The sequence below is a fragment of the Spermophilus citellus genome (assembly GCF_964194105.1).
Source record: "Spermophilus citellus genome assembly, chromosome: 12".
Classification (NCBI taxonomy): Eukaryota; Metazoa; Chordata; class Mammalia; order Rodentia; family Sciuridae; genus Spermophilus; species Spermophilus citellus.
Window position 1 is genome coordinate 105753899 of NC_138198.1, and position 25972 is coordinate 105779870.

At 46.4% G+C, this 25972-nt stretch overlaps 1 protein-coding gene across 5 annotated transcripts in view; it reads left to right on the forward strand.

Moving 5' to 3' along the window:
* The window catches only part of CTIF (cap binding complex dependent translation initiation factor), a 266106-nt gene that overhangs the window by 214180 nt on the left and 25954 nt on the right, over positions 1-25972 (forward strand). For all 5 annotated transcript variants that reach the window (XM_081262627.1, XM_081262628.1, XM_081262626.1 and 2 more), the window contains one exon: positions 14095-14250. In XM_081262627.1, the coding sequence (XP_081118753.1) occupies positions 14095-14250 (156 nt within the window). The remainder of the gene's footprint in view (positions 1-14094; positions 14251-25972) is intronic.

Here is a 25972-nt window from a genome sequence, read left to right on the forward strand (position 1 = left end):
TCTAAGGTAATGCTATTCTTCCCTAGTGCCCTCTGCCTTATTGTGAAGTAGCATCTGCATATTAGAGAAAACATTCGGCCTTTGGTTTTGTGGGATTGGCTTATTTTGCTTAGCATGATATTCTCCAACTCCAACCATTTACTGGCAAATGCCCTAATTTCACTCTTCTTTAAAGCTGAGTAATATTCCGTTGATTTTATATACCACATGTTCTTTATCCATTCATCTATTGAGGAACACCTAGATTGGTTCCATTGTCTAGCTATTGTAATTGTTTTGCTATAAACATTGATGTGGCTGCATCACTGCAGTATGCTGATTTTAAGTCCTTTGGGTATAAACCAAGGAGTGGGATAGCTGGGTCAACTGGTGGTACCATTCCCAGTTTTCTGAGGAATTTCCATACTGCTTTCCATAGTGATTGCACCAATTTTCAGTCCCACCAGCAGTGTATGAGTGTACCTTTTCCCTGCATCTTACTGCTTTTGGTGTTGATTCATTCTTATTTTTCTAGGGCTTTGAGATGTAGTGTAGGTCATCTATTTGTTGACATTTCATTCTCTTAATAAATGCACTCAATTCAATAAACTTTCCTCTTAATACTGCCTTCATAGTATCCCAAAGATTTTGATATGTTGTATCAGTGTTCTCATTTACCTCTAAGAATTTTTTTATTCCATCCTTGATTTCTTCTACTCTCCATTCATCATTCAATTGTGTATTATTTAGTCTCCATTGTTACAGTAGCTTCTGTATTTTATTTTATCATTGATTTCTAATTTCATTCCATTGTGATCTGATAGAATGCAAGGTATTATCTCTGTTTTTTGTTTGTTTGTTTGTTTTTTGTTTTTGGGTTTTTTTTTTGTTTTTGTTTTTGTTTTTGTATTTACTAAGAGTTGCTTTGTGGCATAAGATATGGTCTGTTTTAAAGAAGGAGCCATGTGCTGCTGGGAAGAAAGTGTATTTGCTCATTGATGGATGAAATATTATATATATGTCTGTTGTCTAAATTATTGATTGTATTATTTAGTTCTATAGTTGCCTTATTTAGTTTTTGTTTGGAAGATCTATGCAGTAATGACAGAGGTGTGTTAAAGTCACCCAGTATTATTGTACTGTGGTCTGTTTGGCTCTTCAAATTCAGAAGGGTTTGTCTGATGAACATAGATGCTCCATTGTTTGGGGCATAAATATTTATAATTGTTATGTCCTGCTTATATATACTTCCCCTAAGAAGTATGAAATGTCCTTCTTTGTCTCTTCTTATTAACTTTGGTTTGAAGTCTACTTTATCTGAGATGAGAATGGAAACCCCTGCTCGTTTACACAATCCAGATGAGTGATGAGTTTTTTCCCATCTTTTCACCTTCAGCCTGTGGATGTCTTTGCCCATGAGGAGAGTTTCTTGAAGACAGCATATTGTTGGGTCTTGTTTTTAATCCAATCTGCCAGCTTATGTCTTTTAAAATAATATTTAGGGGCTGTGTATGTGGCTCAGTGGCAGAGTGCTTGCCTAGCATGCAGGAGGCACTGGGTTCGGATCCTCAGCACCACATAGAAATTAAATAAAGACATCATGTCCACCTAAAACTAAAAAAAACTAATTATTTTAAAAAAAGAATATTTATTTAGTTGTCGATGAACACACAGGATCTATTTAGTTTCATGTGGTGTTAAGGATTGAACCCAGTGCCTCACACATGGGAGGCAAGCGCTGTACCACCGAGTTAAAGCCCCAGCCCCAGTCTATGCCTTTTGATTGATGAGTTTAGGCCGTTAACATTCAAGGTTATGATTGAGATATGATTTGTATTCCTTGTCATTTTGATTTATTTCTGGTTTTTGATTTGTCTTGGTTTCTCATTTGGTTGACTGTCCCTTTAGTGTAGATCCTCCCTTTGCTGGTTTTCACTTTTTTTCCCCACTTCATCCTCATGGAGTATTTGTTGAGAATGCTCTGTAGTATAGGCTTTCTAGTTGTGAATTCTTTAAATTTTTGTTTACCATGGAAGGTTTTAATTTCATCTTCAAATCTGAAACTTAATTTTGCTGGATATAAAATTCTTGGTTGACATCTATTTTCTTTCAGAGCTTGAAATATATTATTCCAGGACCTCCTAGCTTTGGGGGTCTGGGCTGAGAAATCTGTTGAGATCCAAATTGGTTTTCCCCCATACGTAATTTGATTTTTTTTCTCTCATAGCCTTTAAGATTTTATCTTTATTCTCTGTGTTAGTCATTCCCATTATAATGTGTCTTGGTGTGGGTCTGCTGTAATTTTGTACATTTGGGTTCCTGTAAGCCTCTTGTATTTGGTTTTCCACTCCATTCTTCAGGTTTCTGCTATTATATCATCGAAAAGATTGTGCATTCCTTTGGTTTGTATCTCTGCTCCTTCATCTATTGGGATAACTCTTAAATTTGGGCTTTTCATGTTATCCCATAATTCTTGGATGTTCTGTTCATGATTTCTTACCATCTTCTCTGCATGGTCAACTCTACTTTCAAGATCATATATTTTGTCTTCACTGGCTGAGGTTCTGTCTTCCAAGTGGTCTAGTCTGTTGATGCTGTTTTCTATTGAATTTATAATTTGGTTTACTGATTCTTTCACTTCAAGGATTTCTGCTTGGTTTTTTATTTGTTTGTTTGACGATCTCTCACTCTTTATTGAAGTGGTCTTTCACTTCCTATATTTTTTCTTTGATTTTTACTCCTTATACTATCCTTTTCTTCGCTATCAGCTTAACTAGGTACAATCTGAACTCCTCCTTGGACATTTCTTCGACTGTGTTATCAGTGGCTTCTGTTGTTGAAGCATCCTGGTTTGTTTGGGGTGCTTTAGTCCCTTGTTTTTTCATGTTGTTAGTGTGTTTTCCCATCCAGAAGTAGGGATCTAAGGCAGGATAAATTCTACCCTGTAGATGCCTAGTGTTCCTGAAGGCTTCCACTTCTCTGTCTTTACTGGTGAGACCACCTAATATCTCCCACTAAGGTGTCTACTGCTTTCTCGCATTAAATCAAAAGGATGAGTTCAATAGCGACCTAGAGTACAAACTATAGAGGCTCTTGTGGTGGTAAACCCGCTGGCATCCAGGCCCTGGCTGGTGTCCCAAAATGGGTGCAGCCACATGCAGCCAAACCTGGAGTCTCCCCTGAAGCAGTGCTCTAGGCCGTGGTAGCTGCAGTAGTGGTGGTGGTGATTGGCATCAGGCAGCGGGTCAGCAGGGGCAGCAGCTGCAGGAGCAGCGGCTGTAATGGCAGCTGCGGGGCGGCATCCCCAGGGATCTCCAGGGGTGAGCAGCAGTGTCGGCCTCAGGTACACCCAGTGTAGTGGTTTCTTCTGTGGCAGCAGCACCCAGAAAGAAGACCTCCAGGCGACCTCAGGCTGGCAGCAGCAATAACGTGGAGGTGCAGGCGGCAGTTGATTGACAGGAGACTTCTGGTTCAGCAGCCGCGACCACAGAGGTAGCCTCGGAATTCACATCTGAGGTAATGGAGTCTGTGCCCAGAGAAGAGACCTCCAGGCACAGCAGCAGTATCTGCGGCAGCTTAATGTGACTTTTGAACACTTCATCTGTGGCAAAAGTCAAAGTCATGGGTGGACTGGGGCTTCAGGCTGACTCATTCTGGAATCTCCACCATAGGCCGATTCTCCTCGTGAGCATTTCAAGGGGTTTTCTCAAATTCTATAAATAGTTTAATAACACCTGCACAATCGCCTATTTTAACACCAGCCCTCCGAATGATCTCAGCAGTGATGGGGCTGCTCATTAAAGGTTAGGATTTCCAAAACCCATCAGTTTCCAGTGGCTTCCGGAGCATGGCCTGTGGGCCCATCCCACACAGCATGTCCACATCGTGTTCTCTTAGTTGAACCTGGTCCAGGTAGATCTCTGCAGGTGGACTCCAGGAAGCTCCAAAAAGCTGCGTCAGTAGATTCTGGCCCCAGCTCCCAATTCTTCACACAGGACAGGACGTTTGCGTGCGGTGTACTTCCGTTTCTCACTCTGCAGAGCAGGCCCTAGTAACTCTTTTCTATTTAGGGAGGGTTTCACAATCTGTATCATCATCCCATTGCCTCATTGGCCCTGGGTACCAGTTGGATGGTCTCTTTCCATCTTATAGATGGGGCACAGGCACCGAATGCCATCCGCTAGACTCCCTGCCTTTATTTTGCAATTGGTTTCCTCAGACTGAGGACAAAGTGGGCACCCCCACCCCGCCCTGTCTCCGTAGAGAGCCGTGCATCATGGCCAACACCCGCCTGTATTGGGTCAAGCCCTGGTGACCTACTTCCATGCCCTCAGCCACTCTCCTGGCAATATGGCAGTCAGGCAGGGAGGAATTCTCATTCTACAGAGAAACAGCAGCCCAGCTCTCTCTTCAGGATGGAGGTGAATGCTATCCTGTCTATGTGGGGGTCTTTTCAAACAGGACACCTCTGAGGGGTACAGAGAACACCAGAGGCAGAATCAGAAACCTGGGTTCAAGTCCATCCACCTTGGGAAGTGGTGAGACCAAGGTAGCTCATCCTTCAGGGAGATGCCATGGGGTAGAGCCGGTAAAAGTACAGGAAGGTGTCACGTGGGTGCATGGTGGGTCAGTCACACTGATGCCAGGTGGGCCGCAGGTGAGACTAGGCTGTGAAGCGCCTGATTCCTGAGGCCTGCTCAGGTGCATGAACTGGTGAGCTGCACCTGAGTCTTCCCTGAGCCCAAGTCCAGGGACACTTTGCTGTGGGTACTTCCTGTTCATCCCCTGGTCTTCCCCATCTGTCAGACCATCCAGCCCCTCCCTTCCTGCTCAGCTGAAGGAAAACTTCCAGCCCCTTCTGAAGGTTTCTCAAGGCCACAGCTGCAGCAGGTGCCGGCTCCCCTTGCCTGAGAATGAGGCTTCACGCCTGCGGAAGTGTGAGACAGAGTTCCCACTGAATCAGCCTGATTTCTCAGCTTCTCCCACTGAACCCCAGCACTGCTCCCCGCCCCCTCCCGCAGAGCAGCAGGCTGAGCCTACCTGACCTGATTTTGCCAACAGAAATATTCTGGGTTCTCACAGCCTAAAAAGCTTGGGGAAATGTCTCTGGAATGATCTAGACTCAACTGGAAGAGGCTGACGGCTGTTCCCGGCCAGTGTGTGCCCTTGGCCTAAAGCTAGGTGCCAGGATGAAAGCATCCCCAAGCCCAGTGTCCTGAACCACCAGTTACAAAGACAGTCCTTAGTAGTAGTTTTTATTATCATTAATTGTTAAAAGATAGGCTTGAGGGCACGATTTTCATGCCTATTGATTGGATTCAAGAGTATTGTTCTACTGTGACTTCATTCTTTTGGGTGGGACAGAAAGGACAGCAGTTACACCAGCACATAGGGAACTTGGCAGGATGCTCAGGAGAGTTTGGGGCATGACAGCCACCTCGGTCCCGGGCAGGGAGGGTCTGTGTTCACCCTTGGGCGGAGGTGTCTCTGTCTTCCTTCTAGGGATCTACAGAACTCACTGCCTCAGTTCACAATGGTCACATGACCCAGGCCTGGCCAATCAGAGAGCCCCATCTCCACAGTGATTGGTCTGAGGGATGGTCACACGAGGAGCAGGGCCAATCACAACCCTTCCCTGAGATTGGAGGAGAGAACCTCTGTCTTCCTTTTGGCCTGTGACCATTTTGAGAGCCTGGACCACTGACAGCCCTCTTTTCCTGTCAAAGGGAGACCCTGCCTGTGGCGGGAGAGAAAGTGGTGAACTTCTGGATAAGTCCAAGCCCAGAGAGGCAGAGGTAGAGGCATCCTGTGGCCCCTGGGGCTGGCTCTGTGGCCTTCCCCTAAGCCACTTCAGTCCCTGGGTGCCTGAGCTAAATTGAGAAGGTTCCGTCAGCAGCAGCAGAGAATCCTGTGTCCAGAGGCAGAGCAGAGAGAAGCACTGGACTGACCAGGAATTGGCATCAAGTACTCAGGGAAAGATCCAAACCTACAGTGAGAAAAGACGTACCCAAACCCAGGCAGTGGCCCAGGGTCCAGCAGACCTCAGAACTTGAGGCAGGCAACCAGTCCTGGGGCAGAGGGCCGTGCTCACCGGGTCCTATGGGACATCTCTCCCAGACAGGATGGGCAGGCATAGAAGATGACTGCCGAATCCAAGGCACACACGGTGACTTGCAGGTCAGATCCAGAGCTGAGGCATGGTGGGTCCCAGGGCCAGGCCTTAGCCCAGCAGGCTGAAGCAAGACTGTCAGCTAGGACCAGAAGGTGGCTGTGATGGCCAGCTGTGAGTGCAGCCCAGGGACATGTCTGCCAGGAGGTTGCAGCCAGGTCTTGGGCAGGCTTTGGTGGGCAGAGTGACTCAGGAGACAACTCAGAAGGTCTCCCTGCCACTTGTTAAACACCTACTGTGTGCCAGTACATTGCACGTGTGACTCACTGAAGCCAAGGAGGTCTCCCTGACCTGGTCAGTCAGAGGCCACGACGTGGGCAGTCCTTCCTTAGTGCTGCTCTGAGTGGGTGTGTGAGAGGCGGGCCTGAAGAGCCCTGCCAGAGACAGGGTGCTGGCCGGAGTGCCCCTCCCCCTCCTCCACCCCTGATCCCCTCACAACGGAAGCGCTGCTTCTCCCCAGCTCTGCCCACTCCAGGCTCAGGAGTCCTCGTCACCTGGTGCAGCACCCTGGAACCCATCACGGAAGAGGAGCCTATTGCTGAACCCCTAAGTTTTCTTTTGGTCCCAGTCACAGACACCAACTTGAGGTGGCTTAACATCCCTGAATCCTTTCTCTTAAGGATTCAGGGTGTTTCATGGGGCCCCAGAGTCCCAAGAAAATCCAGGAAAGGGTACATTCAGGATCCTCTCTGGGCCAGGAGTGACCTGCTGTGTAAAATGTCCCCAGGTCCCACACTCCTGAGCAGCTCTAGGCTTGGGAATTCCCCTCCCTGAATCACCGCTGGTGCCAACCTGTGCCAAGAAAGGACCACAGTGGCTGCTTTGAGAAGGACGCTCTTCCCTGGGACCCCCCAAATGATGATGACTTGGGCGGGGCAAGTAGCAGCCCCTGTGCTGGGTGATGGGGACCGAGTGAGGAGGCCTTATGGAGGAGGCGCAGGGGAGCCTGCATTTGGGTCTCCAAGCATCTCAGAGCAGGACAGTCTGACTGACGGAGAGATCGGGGCTGGAGAGAAACAAGATCCAAGTCACAGGTGATTTCATGGCCTTACTTGAAGCAATCCTGAGAAGGGTTAAAAAAAAAAAAAACAACCCTGGGAAATGAAATGAGAAGTCGCAAATAAGAGGAAAGAAGAATTGGGCAAGCTTACTCACTGTCTGTGCTCAAGTTTTAGATTTATAAAGAAGGGCAGCTGCCTGAGCTTCTAGAGAAGTCTGGTCCCTCTCTCCATCCAGGCCCGACACGTTCCCTGAGAACCTGTCATGAGCCAGGTCCCATTCTAGGGACACAGCAATGGATACAAGGTCCACGCCCCTGGGATGTCCCTTATGGTGAAGAGACAGGTCATCCACAAACACTGACCCCCCCACCAATAGCAGGTGATAAGGGTTAGGAGGGAAAGAAGAGAGCAGGAGTGGCTCTTATAATGAGGTGGTCCGGGGACCTCCTGAGGAGCCACACGGGATCAGAACTCTGAAGGAGGGAAGGGTTTGGGCCACGTAAGGGGTGGGGGGAAGCATCCTTGATTTGGAAATTGCTTTCCTCTTCTTAATATAAATAATTCTATCACATCCTTTTTTTAAGACCCCCAACCCGTTACCTGGGAGAATGGCCGGGATCCACTGCTGGGGAGCTGCCCCCGGCTCCCCCACTGCCCACCTCTCCCACGCTGCATCCCAACTTTTCAAGGCCAAGGAAGCTTCCTGCCCCCCACCACCCCCTCCTCAGAGGGCAGCAGCAGCCGCCTCTCCGGACAGGAGCACGCCAAAGTCAAGTTTGGACGGGCAGGTCTCCCTCTGTCATTTGTTTTAAAAGAGGGAGAGGAGAGCAATGGTGTGCCCGCAGGGATGGGGTCTGCCGGTCCACTTCAGGGAGTGCAAAAATACACTGTGGTCCTTGTGCCTTGGCCCCTCCCTCCTCTGCAGCAGCATCCATCTCCCTGCGGTGGCTGCTGGCTGCCCACGGGGGCTGGGCAGGGGATGTTTTCCCCCTCTGCCTGTACACAGCTGTTTTTGGCTCGGCCACAGGACTCCACTACGCCAGAGTCCATGTGGTTATCCAGAACGGGAAGAATTTCCCAGAATGCCTTGAGAAACCTGAGACACTGAATGGCTTTCAGGGCTTATTGATGTGGCCGGTGCAGGAAATAGCAGGACGTCAATAAATAGTTTTAGGCAGGAAACAGGGCTTAAATGGTAGCCTTAAAGTTTGGGGAAAGGCAGTAAGGGATACTGGGAGGGAGCCTGCCAGTCAGATGAGAACCTAGAGCCAAATAGCAGACTTTGAAATGGCTGCCACTGATCTGAGGCCCTGCTGCTTTTGGATGCAAAAGGCTGAGGTCGGGGCAGAGCAGGACCTCAGGAAAGGCGAGTTTCAGTTGGCAGAAAGGGAGTCCTCGTTCAGAGGGAAAGCTGGCAATCTCTAGCCCCTGCATCCAGAGGAGGCACGCAGGCGGGGTTGGTGATCTCCAGGCAGGCCCATTCACACCCCAGCTCCCCACCTTTCTGGTGCAAATCACTGCTAGCTGCCAGATGGCCCCAAAAGGTCCACGGTCCTCCTCAGAGAAAGGGGAGAAAGAGGTCACCAAAGTCAGTAACTGTCTTTTTTTTATGATTATAAAAAGAAATGGTTACAGAAAGAGAAATGCAGAAAATAATAAAAAGTAAAAAATAGGACCTGGGGTTGTGGCTCCGTGGTAGAGCGCTTGCCTTGCATGTGTGAGGCACTGAGTTCAATCCTCAGCACCACATAAAAATAAATAAAGGTATTGTGCCCCTGCACAGCTAAAACAGAAATTTTAAGTAAAAAATAAAGATCATACTCTGATGAATAAATAAAAAATAAAGATCATTCATAATTCCACTATTAAGAAACAGCTACTATTAAAAACACTTTGAATATTTCTCATTTTTAAAAAAATCTTAATCATGAATGAGATGGTAGAGTACATGCAGTTTTGGGGTTTCTCTTTTCGTTGAGCATTATGTAAACATTTTCTCATCCTTTTATAAGCTTGTCATAAGCATAATTTTCAGTGTATCCATGGATCCTCATTTACTTAGCCATCCCCCTGGTCTTGAAGCTTTTGTTATTGAATTTTTAGTGTGCATTAAGCTTATTTTTTTCTGTGACTTTTAATTGTTTCTTTATGTTAATCACCCAAAGGTGCAACTACCAGGTCAAACCATAATAAAGTCTTTGTTTTCTCTAATTAACTTCTGATCTTCTCCTCTCTTGTTGTGGGTTAGCATCCGAATATCAGAGAAAACATTTGGCCTTTGGTTCTTTGGAATTGGCTTGTTTCACTTAGCATGACATTCTCCATTTCCATCCATTTACCAACAAATGCCATAATTTCATTCTTCTTTATGGCTGAGTAATATTCCATTGTGTATATATTACCACATTTTGTTTATCCATTCATTTGTTGTAGAGCACCTGGGTTTGTTCGATAGCTTGGCTCTTGGGAATTGAGCTGCTATAAACATTGAAGTGGCTGTGTCTCTGTAGTATGCTGATTTTAAGTCCTTTGGGTATAGACTGAGGAGTGGGATAACTGAGTTAAATGTTGGTTCCATTCCAAGTTTTCTAAGGAATCTCCATACTGCTTTCCAGGGTGATTGCACCAGTTTGCAGTCCTGCCAGCAATGTATAAATGAACCTCTTTCCCCACATCCTTGCCAACATTTAATGTTATTTGTATTCTTGATAATTGCCATTCTGACTGGAGTGAGATGGAATCTCAGTATAGTTTTGATTCGTATTTCTCTAATTGCTAGAGACGTTGAACACTTTTTCATATATTTGTTGACCATTCGTATTTTATATATTTGTTGACCATTCGTATTTCTTCTTCTGTGAAGTGCTTGGAGAACCACCATCTTTACAAAGCTTATCATTGGAAATATTATGTGTTTCTTCACTTGTTCAAGACCATCGCTCAAAAGCTTCAGCTTAGTCTTTGCAATTTTCTTCATGGAGGAATTTCACTATCTTGTTGCTTTTACAGATAAGCTTTTGTGCACTGCTCAATGTGGCACTGCTCAATGTGGCTATGAAGAAAGCTGTTGATTTTGTATATTAATTTTTATGTAAATATTCTTTTAATTACTAACTTCTGATTAATTCTCATCTTTATTAGAGTGTTTTCCTGGATTTTTCATACATATAATCTATTTTTTTTTTCTTTCTTTTTTTTGGTACCAGGGACTGAACCCAGGGACACTTAACCACTAAGCCACATCCTCAGCCCTTTTTACATTTTATTTAGAGTCAGGGTCTCACGGAGTTTCTTAGGGCCTTACTAAATTGCTGAGGCTGGCTTTGAACTCTCCATCCTCCTGCCTCAGCCTCCTGAGCCACTGGGCCTGGCTAATCTAATAATTTTATTTCCTCTGTTCCAAGGGTCATTGGTCATTGTTGCTGTTTCTTAATCAGACCTATTGATGTGATGTATTACTTTATAGATTTCCTGATACTAAATCATTCTTGTCTTCCTAGGATAAAAATCTACTTGGTTATATTGGATTCATTTCCTAGTATTTTACTTGAGACCTTGACGTCTATTCACATTACAGGGATCCTCGTTCACAATTTACTGTCAGGAGTTTGGGTCAGAGGGACCTGGTTGGAAAGTGTATCTTTTCCTGATTCTGAGTCAGTTTCCAAAGGAGAGCAGTTATCTAATTCTTTGAAAGTTTGAATGAATTTACCTACAAAAGTCATAAATTTAGAGACTTTATAAAGGTAAATCTTTCATAACTTTTCATTTTATGTTTTTTTCATCTATTCTGGATTTTTCCTTTTTAAAGTAAAGTTTGATGATGTTTATTTTCTGAAAAATCACCCATTCCATTCTTTTTTTTTTTCAAAATCAAAGTCATATTCATTTTCACGTCTTATTTCACTTCTATTGCTTCTTAATTTTATATATAGCTTCCTTTCTCTAATTAATTAATTTCCAGCTTTATCTGGGTTATGTCCTTTTCTGTATTTCCTTAGCTGTGGTTTTATTAGCTCGGTTGGGTTTTTGTCTTGTTTTGTTTGTTGAATTTTTTTTTTCCTGGCACTTGGGGTTAAGCCCAGGGATACTCTACCTCGGAACTTTGCCTCCAGCCCTTTTGATTTTTTTTTTTTTTTTTTTTTTTTGAGACAGGGTCTCACCAAGTTGCCCAGGCTGGCCTCCAACTTAGGTCCTCCCTCCTCAGCCTCCCAATGTCAATTCTAAGTGTATGCCACTGGCTCAGCAGTTTTTTAACTTTTTGAGCTGCATGTTTGGAGTAACACTGTCAGACAGACAAATGTGTGATTTGAAATTTAATAATATATTTTATTTAACTCAGTACACCCCACATTTCAATGGGTTCTAAGCCTTTTTAAAATATGAAACATTTTGTGTTCTTGTTTTTATATAAATCTCTGAAAAACCCTGTCTACTGTACATTCACAGAACATGTCAGTTTGGTTAGCCACATTATAAGCACCCAATAATCATACATATCTAGTGTTTATCATATTGGAAAACAGAGGTTTAAGTGATACATTTTCTTCCTTTATTTAATAGCCAAAATAGTTAAAACTATAAATTGACCTCTTATCATAACTTGGGCCACATCCTACCAGTTTTTATGGCTCTTTGTTTCCTAAATAATCTATTGAATATTTGATTATTTCTTATCCCATCTTTCTTTAAGAGGATACCTTTTAAATACATAAGTAATTGTTGTTTTTTTTTAAGTTGTTGCTAATTCTTGGTCCCAGTGTCTAACCCATACAATTTCTATGTTTTGAAAATTATAGTGGAATCACAGTTCACTATAAGGTTGCTTTAATTTAGACTTATTAATACTACTATTTAAATAATTCTATTATTTAAATCATCTTGCCCATTTCACCAATAATAGAATGTTAGTGGTTTCATTTCCTAGTACAATTTTTTCCTTTATTTACTTTTCTTTTCTCTCTTCTCTCTTTCATTTTCTGTTTTCAGTTCTTCTAACAATCTACTAGTGTTTGAACATTTTTTTAAAATGTACTTTAACTTATATTTCTATGATTATCACACTTAGGCTTTATTTATTTTTCATCCCCTTCCCACAAGTATTTACCAGTTGTCAGTAATCTTGGATTATTAAGTCACTACTACTATGAAACTATTATTTATTTTTAAAACTAAATATCAGCCAGGCATAATCACTTGAGCTCAGGAGCTTGAGCATAGTAAGGCCCTGTTTCCAAAATTAATAATGAGGATGTGAGGATGATCTGGCTTTTATACCTGTCACCCCATTGATCTCCAGGGTAGGTACCCCATCGCTAGGTAGATGTCCCCTTGCGCCCTCAACATTCCATGTGTGTCCCTCCTGAAGCTGTGTGCTCGGTAGAGGAGGATGACCTTTGCAATAGAGGAGGAGCTTTCTTTGACCAAGGGTATCCCAGTACCTGTGCTTCCCTGCTAAAACCTCCAAACAATCTTTCAGGGTCCAAAACTAATAATGAAGTTTAAAAAAAAGTTGTTAAAATAAAAAAAATCTTCTCTTACAAAGATTATGTCTAGTTTTTGATTCACTCTATAACCAAAATTGTTACTTTAAGTACCAGGGAATGAACCCAGGGGAACTTAACCGCTGAGCCACATCCCCAGCTCTTTTTTTGTATTTTATATGAGCATCTCACTGAGTTGCTTATGGCCTCACTAAGTTGTTTCATTTCCCAGTATAATTTTTTCCTTTTATTTATTTTTCTTTTCTCTTTTCTCTCTTTCATTTTCTGAGTCTGATTCTGTCTTGCAATCCTCCTGCCTCAGCCTCCCTGTCTACTGGGATTACAGGCATATACCTCTGCAGCCAGCTATAATTAATTATTTTGACTGGATTTCATGCATTTACCTGATTTTCCCTTCCCATTCCTCTGTACTATGATTTCCTCAGACTTGAGTCATAAATTTTGTTGGCTGGAACATGCATTCAAGTAAGATAAAAGTTTCAAGCAACCTTATCGTTTTGTAGCTGGGTAGGGTTAACTTACACTCACACTCCAAGATTTTTTCATCTTGCAAAACTGAAACTCTGTACCCATTAAATGACTCCCCCCTGCCTCCAACCCTAGGCATTCTTTCTGTTCTATGAGTTTGACTACTCTAGATACTTGTTCCTGTCAGAATCCTAGCCTCTTTGAAAGCTCTGCTTTCCAGTTGAGAGTAGTAACTCCTGCCTCTGAACTCCAAAGTCCCTTTACTGGAACCCTTGATGGCTTTTAATCCCATCTCTCTTGTATCATAGTTAACAGGGAACCTGCCTAGCCTAGCCCCTAGGCCAGCCCCTGGCAGGTAGCACAGTAATACTCTAAGGAGGGAGAATGAGTGAGTGAATGAACGCATGCTTCAGTTTTCCTACTGTCTTCTAGACCCTTTGCAGGCAGGGGCTGTACTTGTGTTTCTAGCCAACGGCCAGGGCTAAAAAATGGGCCTGGGTGACCAGTTGCTGGCCCTGTTGGCAAGGGTGTGTTCTGGTTACCCTCCCTGATGGAGAGGTTGTGATACGGAGCTTAGCCAAAGGAGACAGTGTAGCCACAGGGAGTTGAAAGAGGGAGGGGAGCAGTCTAAGAAGGGTGTCATCCCGATCCCATCCCCCCTCCTCAGTCTTGGGGTCACGAAGGCAAGATTTAAGGGCCTCTGGGAAGGAGGGTGGTGACCTGCAGCATGCCTGGGCAATATTGGGAAAAGATGAATCTGTGCCCCAACACAGCGACACCTGGAGAAGAGGTGTAGAGGCCTCCAGTCAAGGCGGTCCCGCTGCCCCCAGAGAGTCCACAGGTCACCCACCCCATCTTCATTTAAGACATGGGGTTTGCCTGCTGCCCAGGACCGGCCCTTGGACAGCAGATTCTGTGGCACAGCGGGTCGTGCCCGGGCCCCTCGCTGACACAGTCTTTTGTGTCCCCACAGAAGGACTTCACAGTGCGCGAGGAGCTGCAGCAACAGGACGTGGAGCGCTGGCTCGGCTTCATCACCTTCCTGTGCGAGGTGTTCGGCACCATGCGCAGCAGCACAGGCGAGCCCTTCCGCGTGCTGGTGTGCCCCATCTACACGTGCCTCAGGGAGGTAAGAGCCGTAGGCCCCGCCTCCGCCGGGCCCCGCCCCGACAGGCCACACCCCTGACCACGCCCCCAGCCGGGCGCATCCTGGCCACGCCCCGGGCTCGCAGAAATGGCAGCTCCGGCGAGAAGCGCTAGAAAGCTGCAAGGTTGCATAGCTTATAAATGCTTTGGTAAAGAGAGACGTCATTCCCCATGCCTCTACATCGAAAGCCAGGTTTTCATTTATTAGGTTTGCCTAAAGAACTACTTTAACTCAGACTTCAGTAACTCCTAATCCAACACGCTGGCCACAGAGAGGAGGCCTAGGGTATTATTTCAATGAATTTTCTATAAAGAACATATTTGCTTCTACATTTCATCTGAAAAAGGAATAAATAAGAATAACCAGGGCTGGGAGTGTGACTGAGCAGTAGAGTGCTTGCCTAGCATATGCAAGGCCCTGGGTTGGGTCCCTAGGAAAGGAAAAAAAAAGTAAATATATAAATTTTAAAGAAGCAAGAACTTCATGGGGCACTTGCCTACAGAGTATTATAACACATTTTATAAGGTAATTCTGGCCGTTCTCAGGATAAATTTGAAAGGGGACAAAAATGGAAGCTTGGAGCCCAATTGGGATTTCTTGGGACCCCTGTATCAGCAGGGTGAGGTTGGGGGCTATGAATACAGCCCTGAGAAAGAGGAGGGAGAGGGTTGTTGAGTCCTAGTTGTATTTTTGAGGTAGAGCCAACAGGACATGCTGTTGGAGATGGAGGAAGAAACTAACAAGTTCTCTGTTTACCAACCTGTGGCCACATTTTCAGGAAGAGCAAATGCTGGAAGAGAAACAGTATGGGAATGAGAACCAGGAATCAGTTTCGGGACCTTACATTTGGGTCTCCTGTTGAGCACCCTTAGGTCCAAGGTTGATGGACAGAAGGGTTTGAAGCTCTGGAAGGGGTTACAGGGAGATAGGGGGTTCACTCGGGTTAAGTGTCCATGTGCACCTGGTGCTGGAGCCTGGAGATGGATGGAGTCACTCAGAAAGAGGGTCTAGATGGGGAGAGAGGCGGGGTCATAGAGGGGGTGAAAGAGGAATGGCCTGGGCGGTAGGAGGCAAACCAAGAGGGTGAGGTGTCAAGAAGAGTCCAGAAGAGTCCATGAGAACCATCACAGCGGCCCTCTGACAGAAGGTTCTGCAAGTCCCTTACTTCTGGAGTGCTGTCCCCTCCCACCCTAGCAGCCCTCTGCTACTACCAGGACACTGGGAGGGACAGGTTCTAGAGAGCCAAAGGACCAACACAGAGAAGTGTCCTGCTTTGGCCACAAGGAGGTCATGGGGACCTGGGTGTCAGTGGAGGAGAGGATGGATGTGTGGGTGAGCCCTTCTGGAAGTCTGCAGGGGGGGGGGGGGGCGGCAGGGAAAGGGCTCTGGTTGGCTGAAGGGGAGGGGTGGAGTCCAGGGACATGTTTGTGTTTTTTGAATGGAAGAAGACAACAGAGCAAATTGAGCAGAGGCAGAGTTGTGTTTATGGTGTTTTCAGAGCATCTGTTTATAGGACCATAGCGTGCTCATTCCAGCCTAAAACAGAGTGTGCAGGTTGGGACACTTGATAAGCCAGCAGGCCTCTGCCACTGTACAGGAAGAACCCTGTTTCTTCACAAATGTTCTTGAATTCAGACTTGTTTCCCAAGTCCCGCCGTTGACCTCTCCGGGCTAGTTCACGGTCAAGGGCCTTGGCCCAGCACGCAGCACCCACAGGGCTGGCAGCTTTGCCTTCCGGGTCCCTTTGGGTTGAGTTGAGGCAGGGAACTTCCTGGATGGCCTCTGGGGTCCTCCCATCCTTGCCTGCATTGCCCTGTGCCTCTGGCAAGCCACCTCAAGACAGGGACAGTGCTGTTCTAGGGCAGTGACCTGAATTGCCCCAGCAGGTTCCTTCTGTGTGATCTTAACACACCCCACCCCCATCCCGTGTTGTTGTCACCTGCTCCCTCAGCAGGAAGCAAGGCAGGGCTGTAGCCGAGCACTGGCCTGGCTACTGGGACACTTTTCACACCATCTGAGTTAGTGCAAACTTTCTGGCATGAGGTGCCAAAGGTATCAGGAGACCTACACAGACAAGAACAGAGAGCCCTTCCAAATGCACATTTGTTTGATGGATTAAACTTTGCGGGCAGAGTTTGAAAAACACAGACCCAGATCATGCTCATGGCAAACTTGAAGAGTAAATAAATCATTCATGCCATTCACCATTTTGTAAAAGAAGAAAAAAGAGCCCCAAGGTAGAGCAGGCTCCCTGATTCAGGCTACCCTGAGGTTTAAATCCTCGCTCTGCGGTTTTTTAACTGTGCCATCTTGCAGGAGAGTTTACCTGCTCTGAGCTTTCCTCATCTGCATAGAGGCTCATTCTGCTTTTTCTGCAAGGGTTTGGGGAAGATGGGTTAGCATGGAGAGGGAGCCAAGTGCACTAGGCCAAGTCGCTGAGCACAGAAGGAAGAGCCCAGAGGCCTTATTCTGGGGCCTTCAGCTCTCAGAGAGCAGGGCTCCTCCCGGCTGATGGGGCTCAGGGACTGAGCAAATGCCTAAGCTTAAAGAGAACGTGGGCTGAAGGCCTTGACCATGGACACGGCCAAACCATGCTAGGGCTGCCTGGAGTTCTTGAACTCCCACTCCACAACTCAGCTTCCCCAGAATGGGGCCTTAAGAAAAGATGAGGATAGGGCTGGGCGCATGGGCACACACCTATAATTCCAGCGATGCGGAAAGCTAAAGCAGGAGGATTGCAAGTTCGAGGCCAGCCTCAGCAACTTAGCAAGACCCTTTCTCAAAGTAAAAAGGGCTGGGTGTGAGGCTCAGTGGTAGAGCTCTTGCCTACCATATGCAAAACCCTGGGTTCAATCCCAGTACTTAAAAAAAAATGAGAATATTAGGAGGTGAACTAGGGATCTTGACAGTCCCTTTGGAGAACCTGAGACCTTTCTCAGCTCCTTGGAGAACCTTGCTTAGAGTCAGTTTTACCAAGTTTATGTCCATGCCTGACCACAGGCTCCCAAGCAGGTTGAGGCTGCTCACGGAATTTCCGTAGCCAAAGGCCCTGCTGCAGGCCCCCCTTGTGCTGGGGAAGCTGGGACTTTCCCCTGGCGCTATGGAGAGGTCTGACCCCAAATCTGCAGCACCCACTCTGCCTACCTAACTCCCAGAACCACCCCCACCCATATTCCTAGCTGCCCACTGGACCACCCCGGGTCTTGCCTAACTTTGGGCTCCTCCAACAAGGTGGGAGAACTGCAACCCAAAGCCCCCTTGCCCAGTCCAGGCCCTCCCGTGGGCCCAGACCCACTCCATGCAGCACACAGCGTCCCTGAACTCCTCTAATTGCCCTTTGTCATGGACATGAGCCACAGCTCCAGTCCCTGCTTCTCCCCACCCCCATGGCCTCTGTTCTTTCCCACTGTCCCCGAGTCACACCCAGGGCACCCACTGTCCCCGAGTCACACCCAGGGCGCCCACTGTCCCCGAGTCACACCCAGGGCGCCGTCTCCATGTGAAGGGTCTCCTAGAGCAAGCCTAGGGGAGAGAAAATGTCCTTGTGACCTGCCCCAGTCACCTTTGTCCCTGGGCCTGGAGCCAGGCCATGTGATCAGCCCCCAGGCCTGCCGGCTTGGAGGACACCAGCCCTCAGAGTCCCTGGCCCAAGAAAGGTCCCCTGGGCACTTCTTCCCCACCTTAACTTGGTCAATTATCTGCTCAAGCCGGAAACCTTGGAGTCATCTCTGCCTCTGTCTTCCTGACCCCGACACTTCCTGCTGGGCCCAGCCAAAGTCACCTCTTCTGTGGTGCTCCCCTGGCCCAGCCCACAGGACAGCTCCCAGGCAGCTCCCTCGTGGGGAACCCAACGCTCCACACTTGCCACCCCATCCTTGCTGCGTCCTTGGAACATCGGCTGATGGTTCCATCTAGTTGTGATAACAGCGCCTCTCGCCCTGTGGAAAGCACTGTCCAGAGCACTCTGGGAGTTCCCTTTCAACTTGTGCACCAACCTGCAGATTATCACCCCCATTTTCCAAAGGAAAACAGAGAGATCAGGCAACTTGCTGAGGGCCACACAGCCATCGAGTGGCAGAGTAAATAATATCTAAGATTGTGTTTGAGCCTCTTATGTGACCTATGGTTTGTGAATATCTTCTCTAGAGACTGTGTCTCGATCTGGTGATGAGTCTCTTTTGCTGTGCAGAGGTTTTTTAGTTTGACATAAGCCTATTTGTCTGTTTTCCTTTTGTTAACTGTACTTTTGAGATCCTATCCCAAAATCATTGCCAGACCAATGTCAAGAAGCTTGGTCTCTATGTTTTGAAGTAACTGTATAGCGTGAAGTCTTACATTTAAGTCTTTATAATAAAGGTCAAGTTGATTTTTGCCTGTGGTGTGAGATAAGGGTCCAGTTCATCTGTGTGTGACATCCAGTTTTCCCAGCACCACTTATTGAAGAGACTGTCTTTTCCCCATGGTGTGTTCTTGACACCCTTGTTCGAAACCAGTTGACTACAAACGTGTGGATGTATTTCTGGGCCCTCTTTGCTATACCATAAAATTTATGTCTGTTTCCATGCCAATGCCATACTGGTTAGACTACTATAGTTTGTAATGTATTTTGAAGTTAGAAAAGGTGATGCTTCCATCTTTGTCCTTCTCCCAAGACTGCTTTGGCTCTTTGGGGTCTTTTGTGGTTTAGAATTTTAGAATATTTTAGCATTTCCATAAAAATATGTTATTGGAATTCTTATAAGGATCCCATTGAATCTGTAGATCACTTTGGGTTTGTGGACGTTCTCATGATATCTCAGAATGTTCCTGATTAATTGAAGATCTGGAACAAGACAAGGGTATTCAACATAGTCTGGAAGTCCTAGCCATAGGGATTAGGGAACAAGAAGAAGTGAAAGGTACCCAGATCACTAAGGAAGAACCAAAATTGTCTCCGACTGTAGGCAACAATGATCTTATATCTAAAAAAAAAAAAAAAATGTTAAAGACTCCCTTCAAAAAACTATTGCAATGAATAAATTCAATAAAGTCACAGGATACAAAATTAAATACCAAAATCAGTTACATTTCTATGTACTACCAACGAACTATCCCACAGGGAAATTAAGAACACAATCCATTTACAATAGCTTCAAAAAGAATAAACTATTTAGGAATGAACTTGACAAAGGAAGTAAAAGACACCAAAAAACCATAGAACATTGATGGAAGAAATTACAAAAGACACAATCATGCAAAGACATCCTGTGAGCTCTTTCTTTATATTTTATTTGTTCTGTTTAGATACACATGACAGTAGAGTGTGTTTTGACATGTTATACATGCATGGAGTATAACTTATTCTAATTAGGGTCCCATTCTGTGGTCACACATGATGTGGAGTCTCACTGGTCGTGTATTCATAGATGAACATAGGAGAGTTAAGTCCGATTCATTCCACTGGGTTTCCTATTCCCATCCCTATTCCCTTCCCTTATTCCCCTTTATCTAATCCAATGAACTTTTATTCTTCCCCCACCCCCTTAGCATCCACATATCAGAGAGAACATTTGGTCTTTTAAGCATTTGGGAGTTCATTTTGGAATTGGCTTATTTCACTTAGCACAGTAATCTCCAATTCCATCCATTTACCAGTAAATGCCATAATTTCACTCTTCCATAAGGCTGAGTAATATTCCATTGTGTATATATAACACATTTTCTTTATCCATTCATCTGCTGAAGGACACCCAGATTGGTTCCATAGCTTAGCATGCTGATTTTAAGCCCTTTGGTTATAGACCATGGAGTCGGGTAACTGGGTGAACTGGTGGTTCCATTCCAAGTTTTCTGAGGAATCTCCATACTGTTTTCCAGAGTGATTGCACCATTTGTGGTCCCACCAGCAATGTATGAGGGTACCTTGTCCCCACATCCTCACCAGCATTTATTGTTACTTGTATTCTTGATAATTGCCATTCTGACTGGAGTAGGATAAAATCTCAGTGTAGTTTTAATTTGTATTTCTCTAATTGCCAAAGATGTTGAACATATTTTTCATATATTTGTTGACCATTCTTATCTCTTCTCCTGTGAAGTGTCTCTTCAGTTCCTTTGCCTATTTACTGATTGGGTTTCTGGACGTTCTCATGATATCACAGAATGTTCCTAATTAATTGAAGATCTGGAACAAGACAGCTTTTTTGGTGTTATGTTTTTGACTTCTCTATATATCCTGGAGCTTAATGCTCTATCTGAGGTGCAGGTGGCAAAGACTTTTTCCCATTCCAGTATATATAAATAAATAAACATAAATATAGATAGAGAGAGATTGATTGATTTTTTTTTCTTGGTTGGGGGAAGGTACTGGGGATTGAACCCAGTACCTCGTGCACACGAAGCAAACACTGTACCCACTGAGCTCTAGCCCCAGCCCTGGTTTTCTCCCATTCTGTAGGCTCCCTGTTTGCATTCTTGATTGTTTCCTTTGCTGTGAAGAAGATTTTTAATTTGATTCCACCCCATTTATTGATTGTTGATTTTACTACTTGTGTTTTAGGAGTCCTGTTGAGGAAGTTGGTTAGTAAGCCAACATGATGGAAAGTTGGGCCTACATTTTCTTCTAGTAGGCGCAGGGTCTCTGGTCTAACACTTAGGTCCATGATCCATTTTAAGTTGAATTTTGTGCAGGGTGAGAGGGGTTAAATTTTATTCTGCTACATATTTCCAGTTTTCCCAGCACCATTTGTTGAAGAGGCTATCTTTTCTCCAATGTATGTTTTTGGTGCCTTTGTCTAGTATGAGATAACCGTATTTATGTGGGTTTGTCTCTGCGTCTTCTATTCAGTACCATTGGTTTACATATCTGTTTTGGTGCCAATACCATGCTGTTTTTGTTACTATAGCTCTGTAGTACAATTTAAGGTCTGGTATTGTGATGTCTCCTACATCACATTTCTTGCTAAGGCTTGCTTTGGCTATTCTGGGTCTCTCGTTTTTCCAAATGAGTTTCATGATTGCTTTTTCTGTTTCTATGAAGAATGTCATTGGGATTTAAATAGGAATTGCATTAAATCTATAAAGAGCTTTGGATAGTATGGCCATTTTGACAATACTAATTCTGCCTCTCCAAGAACATAAGAGATCTTTCTATCTTCTAAGTTCTTATTTTCTTTCTTTAGTGTTCTCTAGTTTTCACTGTAGAGATCTTTCACCTCTTTTGTTCGATTGATACCCAAGTTTTTTGTTCTTTGTTTTCTTTGAGGCTATTGTGAATGGGATAGTTTTCCTAATTTCTCTTTCAGTTGATTCATCACTGATGTATAGGAACACATTTGATTTATGGGTGTTAATTTTATATCCTGCTACTTTGCTGAATTTGTTCATGAGTTCTAGAAGTTGTCTGGTGGAGTTTTTTGGGTCTTCTGAATATAGAATCTTGTTCTCAGTAAATAGGGATAGTTTGAGCTCTTCTTTTTCTAGACTATCCCTTTCTTTCTTTTGCCTCATTGCTCTGTCTAGAGTTTCAAGGATCATGTTGAGTAGAAGTGGTGAAAGAGAGATCCTGTCTTGTTCCAGCTTTTAGAGGGAATGCTGTGAGATCTTTTTTTTTTTTTTTGGGGGGGGGGGTAGTTACCAGGGATTGAACTCACGGGCACTCCTGCACTGAGCCACATCCCCAGCCCTATTTTGTATTTTATTTAGAGACAGGGTCTCACTGAGTTGCTTAGTGCCTTGCTGTTGCTGAGGCTGACTTTGAACTCGCCATCCTCCTGCCTCAGCTTCCCAAACTGCTGGGGTTACAGCCGTGCGCCAGCACATCCACATCAGGCCGTGAGCTCTTTTTAACAGCATTCTCAGGACACTTTCATCCTGCCCAGGTCCTCAGGCAAACTGTGACCACTAAAGTCCCCCACCCAGGGGGGCTGGAATTGCTGTCTGTGGCCCAATGTGAGAGTGTCACTTCTCCTGGTGACAGCTAGTTTCCCTGGAGCTGTGGCTCCAGTTGATCCACCACCCTTACTTCCTGACCCTCCAACCCTCTTCGCCTCTTCTCCTCGGTCACCTCTGGGCCCAGTTCTGCCCCCTGGAGTTACCACAGAATGCTTCTCTCTGGGCCCCTTACTTTAAGAGCCTGGTTGAAGATTCCTCTGGGAGGGGAATTTTCAGTGAATCTCTGAGAGCCTGTTTCTCTGCACTTTTCTCTCATCCTTTCTCCCTCCTCCGCCCAAATCCCACCTTCCCCTGTCATCTCCCCCCAGCTCATCTCTACCCATGATTCCCCCTCGACAGAGGTCAGAGTGGAGCAAAGAGGAAGGACTCTCATCCCTGTGTACCCAGCTCCTGCCAGCACCGACCTCTCCCTCCCCCACCCCGCCCAGGAAACCCCATTCAACCCTCCCTGCCCTTCCTCAGAAGGTGGCTCTGAGGGGTGTCTCCCTCCAGGGTGCCCCCAGAGACACAGCAGCGCAGCCCGCAGCCCGCTGGGCTCCTGGAGGAGGTGGGAAGGCTCCGCTGGCCCTGCGGCTCAGGGAGGAGAATGCAGAGGCAAGTCAGGCTCCTCAGGAAATGAAATTGCTCCGTGCAACAATGAGAGAGCGACTTTTTTTTTTTTTTTTACCGTTTTTCGTGAGCATGCATTCAATTGCTCACATTGTTTTGGCTCCGGGGGAAATCTGAGCTAGGAAAAGGCTGAGATGAAGTGGGTGTGGGTGGAAAGGCTTTCTGTTCCGCGGGGCTGAGAGTCAAGCAGAGCATTCTTCAGGGGTGCCTTTCCAGGAGGGACCGCTTCGGCCTTCCCCAGAGCATGGGATGGAGCCCAGGCAGGGCCTGCTTTGGCCAGAAGTGGCAGGGGTACACGGTGCCCTGGGCAGTGAGGGAGTCAGGGAGCTGAGACTTGCTGGCTGGATCCAGGGGAAATGATCCTGGACCCTGTGCTTCGGGGAGCTTTTACAAAATTACAAATTCCCAGAACACCCCCTCCCGACCTCCCCGCCCCGCCCTGCTCAGCCAATAAACCAAACTTCCTGGGGATGGGGCTGATGGCGGATGTAAACTTTCCAAGTGATTCCAGCCTGCAGCCAAGGTCAAGTAACAGGAGCTGCCCCATCTTAGGTGCATTTAGCGTGCACCCAGTGACAAGCCAAAATCCTTGTGGGAGGGGCCCCGCCTTGTGAACTGGGACCTGGCTGCGGGACTTTAACCCAATTCTGTCGTCTTTCTGAATCTCAAGTTTCTTCTCTGTACCCCAGGAATAATGGGAGTCGTGCTCACCTTGTGGGTTTGTTGAAGGCTTAAAATAAGTGAGATGTTCATGTAATGCAAGGGGTGCGTGGCCGCCCCCTCGGTGAGTTGTCACATTGTGTGCTGCTGTCAGTGCAAGTGGTATCCCAGACGTGACTCCAGAGAAGTATGGCATCACAGGGGGCCCCAGAAAGCAAGGCCCATTCTCCTAAATGGGCATCCAAAGCCCCCCACAGTCAAACACAGCCCCAACCCCACTAGCCAAACTGCTCCAGCTGTGTTTCTGGGGTCAGCCTTGGGCTGTCCTGCCCTGAGCAGTCTTCTCCTCCTGGCTCGTGCCCACCTTCGTGCCAGGCTTGCTCACCACCGCCTTCTGCCCTGCCCTGATTGACTCCTCTTATGCTGTAGCACTAGGGGCCACACAGGGCTGTTGGCATCTGACTCAGGACATGTCCTCTCCCTAGGTGGCTGCATTAATGCCTTTTGAGTCCTTCCTGGTTGATTTTAAGGTATCTTTCATTGATACCTGGAGCACAAGCCGATTCTCAGTGGTCACAGAACCCTGACTACACTTCGCTGAGGATTCAGTGCTCATTTTTTCCCCCCACGACTGGGGATTGAAGGTAGAGCTTCACACATTGAGCTACATCCCCAGTCCTTTTTTAAGTTTAACTTTGAGACAGTCTTGCCCAGGCTGGCCTTGAACTTGTGATCTGCTGCCTCAGCCTCCCTGTGAGTAGCTGGAATTACAGGCATGCACCACCATGCCTAGCTCTGTGCTCAGTCTCGAAGCAGTGATTTCCTTCCTTCATATTGAACTTCAAAGTTTCCTAGTTGGACTAGAAGGAGGGAGTGTTGTGATCCCCACCCCCAGCCTATCCACTTGGCAACCACATCCCTAGAAATTACACAGCCATGAACTCTTATGAGCTGGATGAAGCAGGGTGGGTAGGCAGTGGGCAGCTGGTGGGGACCAAGAAGAGGCAGGGCTGGGGCCTTGGGAAAAGAGGGTTATGGACAGGCATAAAGGGGAAAGGAGAGAAGCCTCCAGAAGGTTTGGACCCAGGGGTGGGGGGCAGAGTGAGCATGCCCTGCCTGTAAAAAAACTACCTGATGGGTGATTCATGAGCAGGCTCTGGCTCCATTCTGATGGTTGCAGAATGACACCAAGAGCCTCTGAAAGTTTTAAGCCAGAAAGCAACACCATGGAAGGCACAAGGAGAGTTTATGTATTCTTTCAACGAACAGAGGAAATGCTACTTCCTTGTTGAACTGAAAAGTCTGCTAGACACATTTCTTGCTAGAAATGCGCTGAGATAACAAAGTCACCTAATTCTGGAGCCAGAGGACCCTCAGGTGATTTAAACACTGTGGAAAATGCAGTGCTCCAAATCAGGGCAGGAGTGGGGGGCTGGGAAGAAGGAAGGGGGGAGCTGAAGGACATCAGAGCAGAAAGCAACTCCCAGCACCTAGTCTTCTGAATACAGTAAGAACTTACTGTAACCATCAAACAAAAAGACTCAGCAGGAGGGGAGGGCTGAACCAAGCTTGGAAAATCAGGAGACTTTCTCCAGGAACAGTTTCTTCCAGACCTAACTTAGCCACAGACCCCACAGTTCCCCTGAGCATGAGGGGCCAGGTACCTAGGCCCTGGGCACTAGTTTAGCATCAGAGTCTCAGTAGGCCCTCCAGCTGCCGCTGTGAGTCCTCCGGCTTAAGCAACCATTCCTGTAATTGTTGGAATAACCCCCACCAGTTTAGTCTGATCCCGAGCTGTTCCCAAAGTGATCTGTTCACATGCAGCCAAATCACTTATTGATGTGATGCTGACCTGATCAGACCCCCCCTTACCCAAAACACACACACACACACACACACACACACACACACACACACACTGAGCTAGCCCAGCCTGAGACTACACAGGATCCTGGACCTCAGGTAAAGCTGCACCCCCCCCTCCCCACCCCCACCCTATAACTGTTCTGCTTCCTTAGCCAGATTCGCACACTGAAACGTGAAATTTGAAGCCCGTGTTCCCCTTAGCAACCATGGTAACACAGGATCTGATAGAGAGCCTGGAGTTATAAAAATACCAGCTTCTACCAGACACTGGTTTCCAAAGGGAAACCAGTCTCCAAGCCAGAACCATTTTTAAACAGTTCTGAAACTCAAGAGATTGCCAAGCAAGCCACTTTCAGCATAGCTTGGGCAGGACCCCTCTCTGGCTCTCTTCTGGGGGTAGTGGGGGCGGGCTTTGGGTGTACTCTCTGTAGATTGAGAACCACGCGGGAATCAAGGAGTCCTAGGAGGGTATAGGCGGGGGCAGTTTTTCCTAGTAAACACCAACTGTTTGCATTGTTTAAAAGTTCGATTGAATGGCGGAGCCCCAGTGACCCTGCCCTTCCAGTGCCCTCCCAGGACATCCGTCCGCAGCCCCGTCCATCCCAGTCACAGAGGGCGAATACTTGGCCTTTCTCCC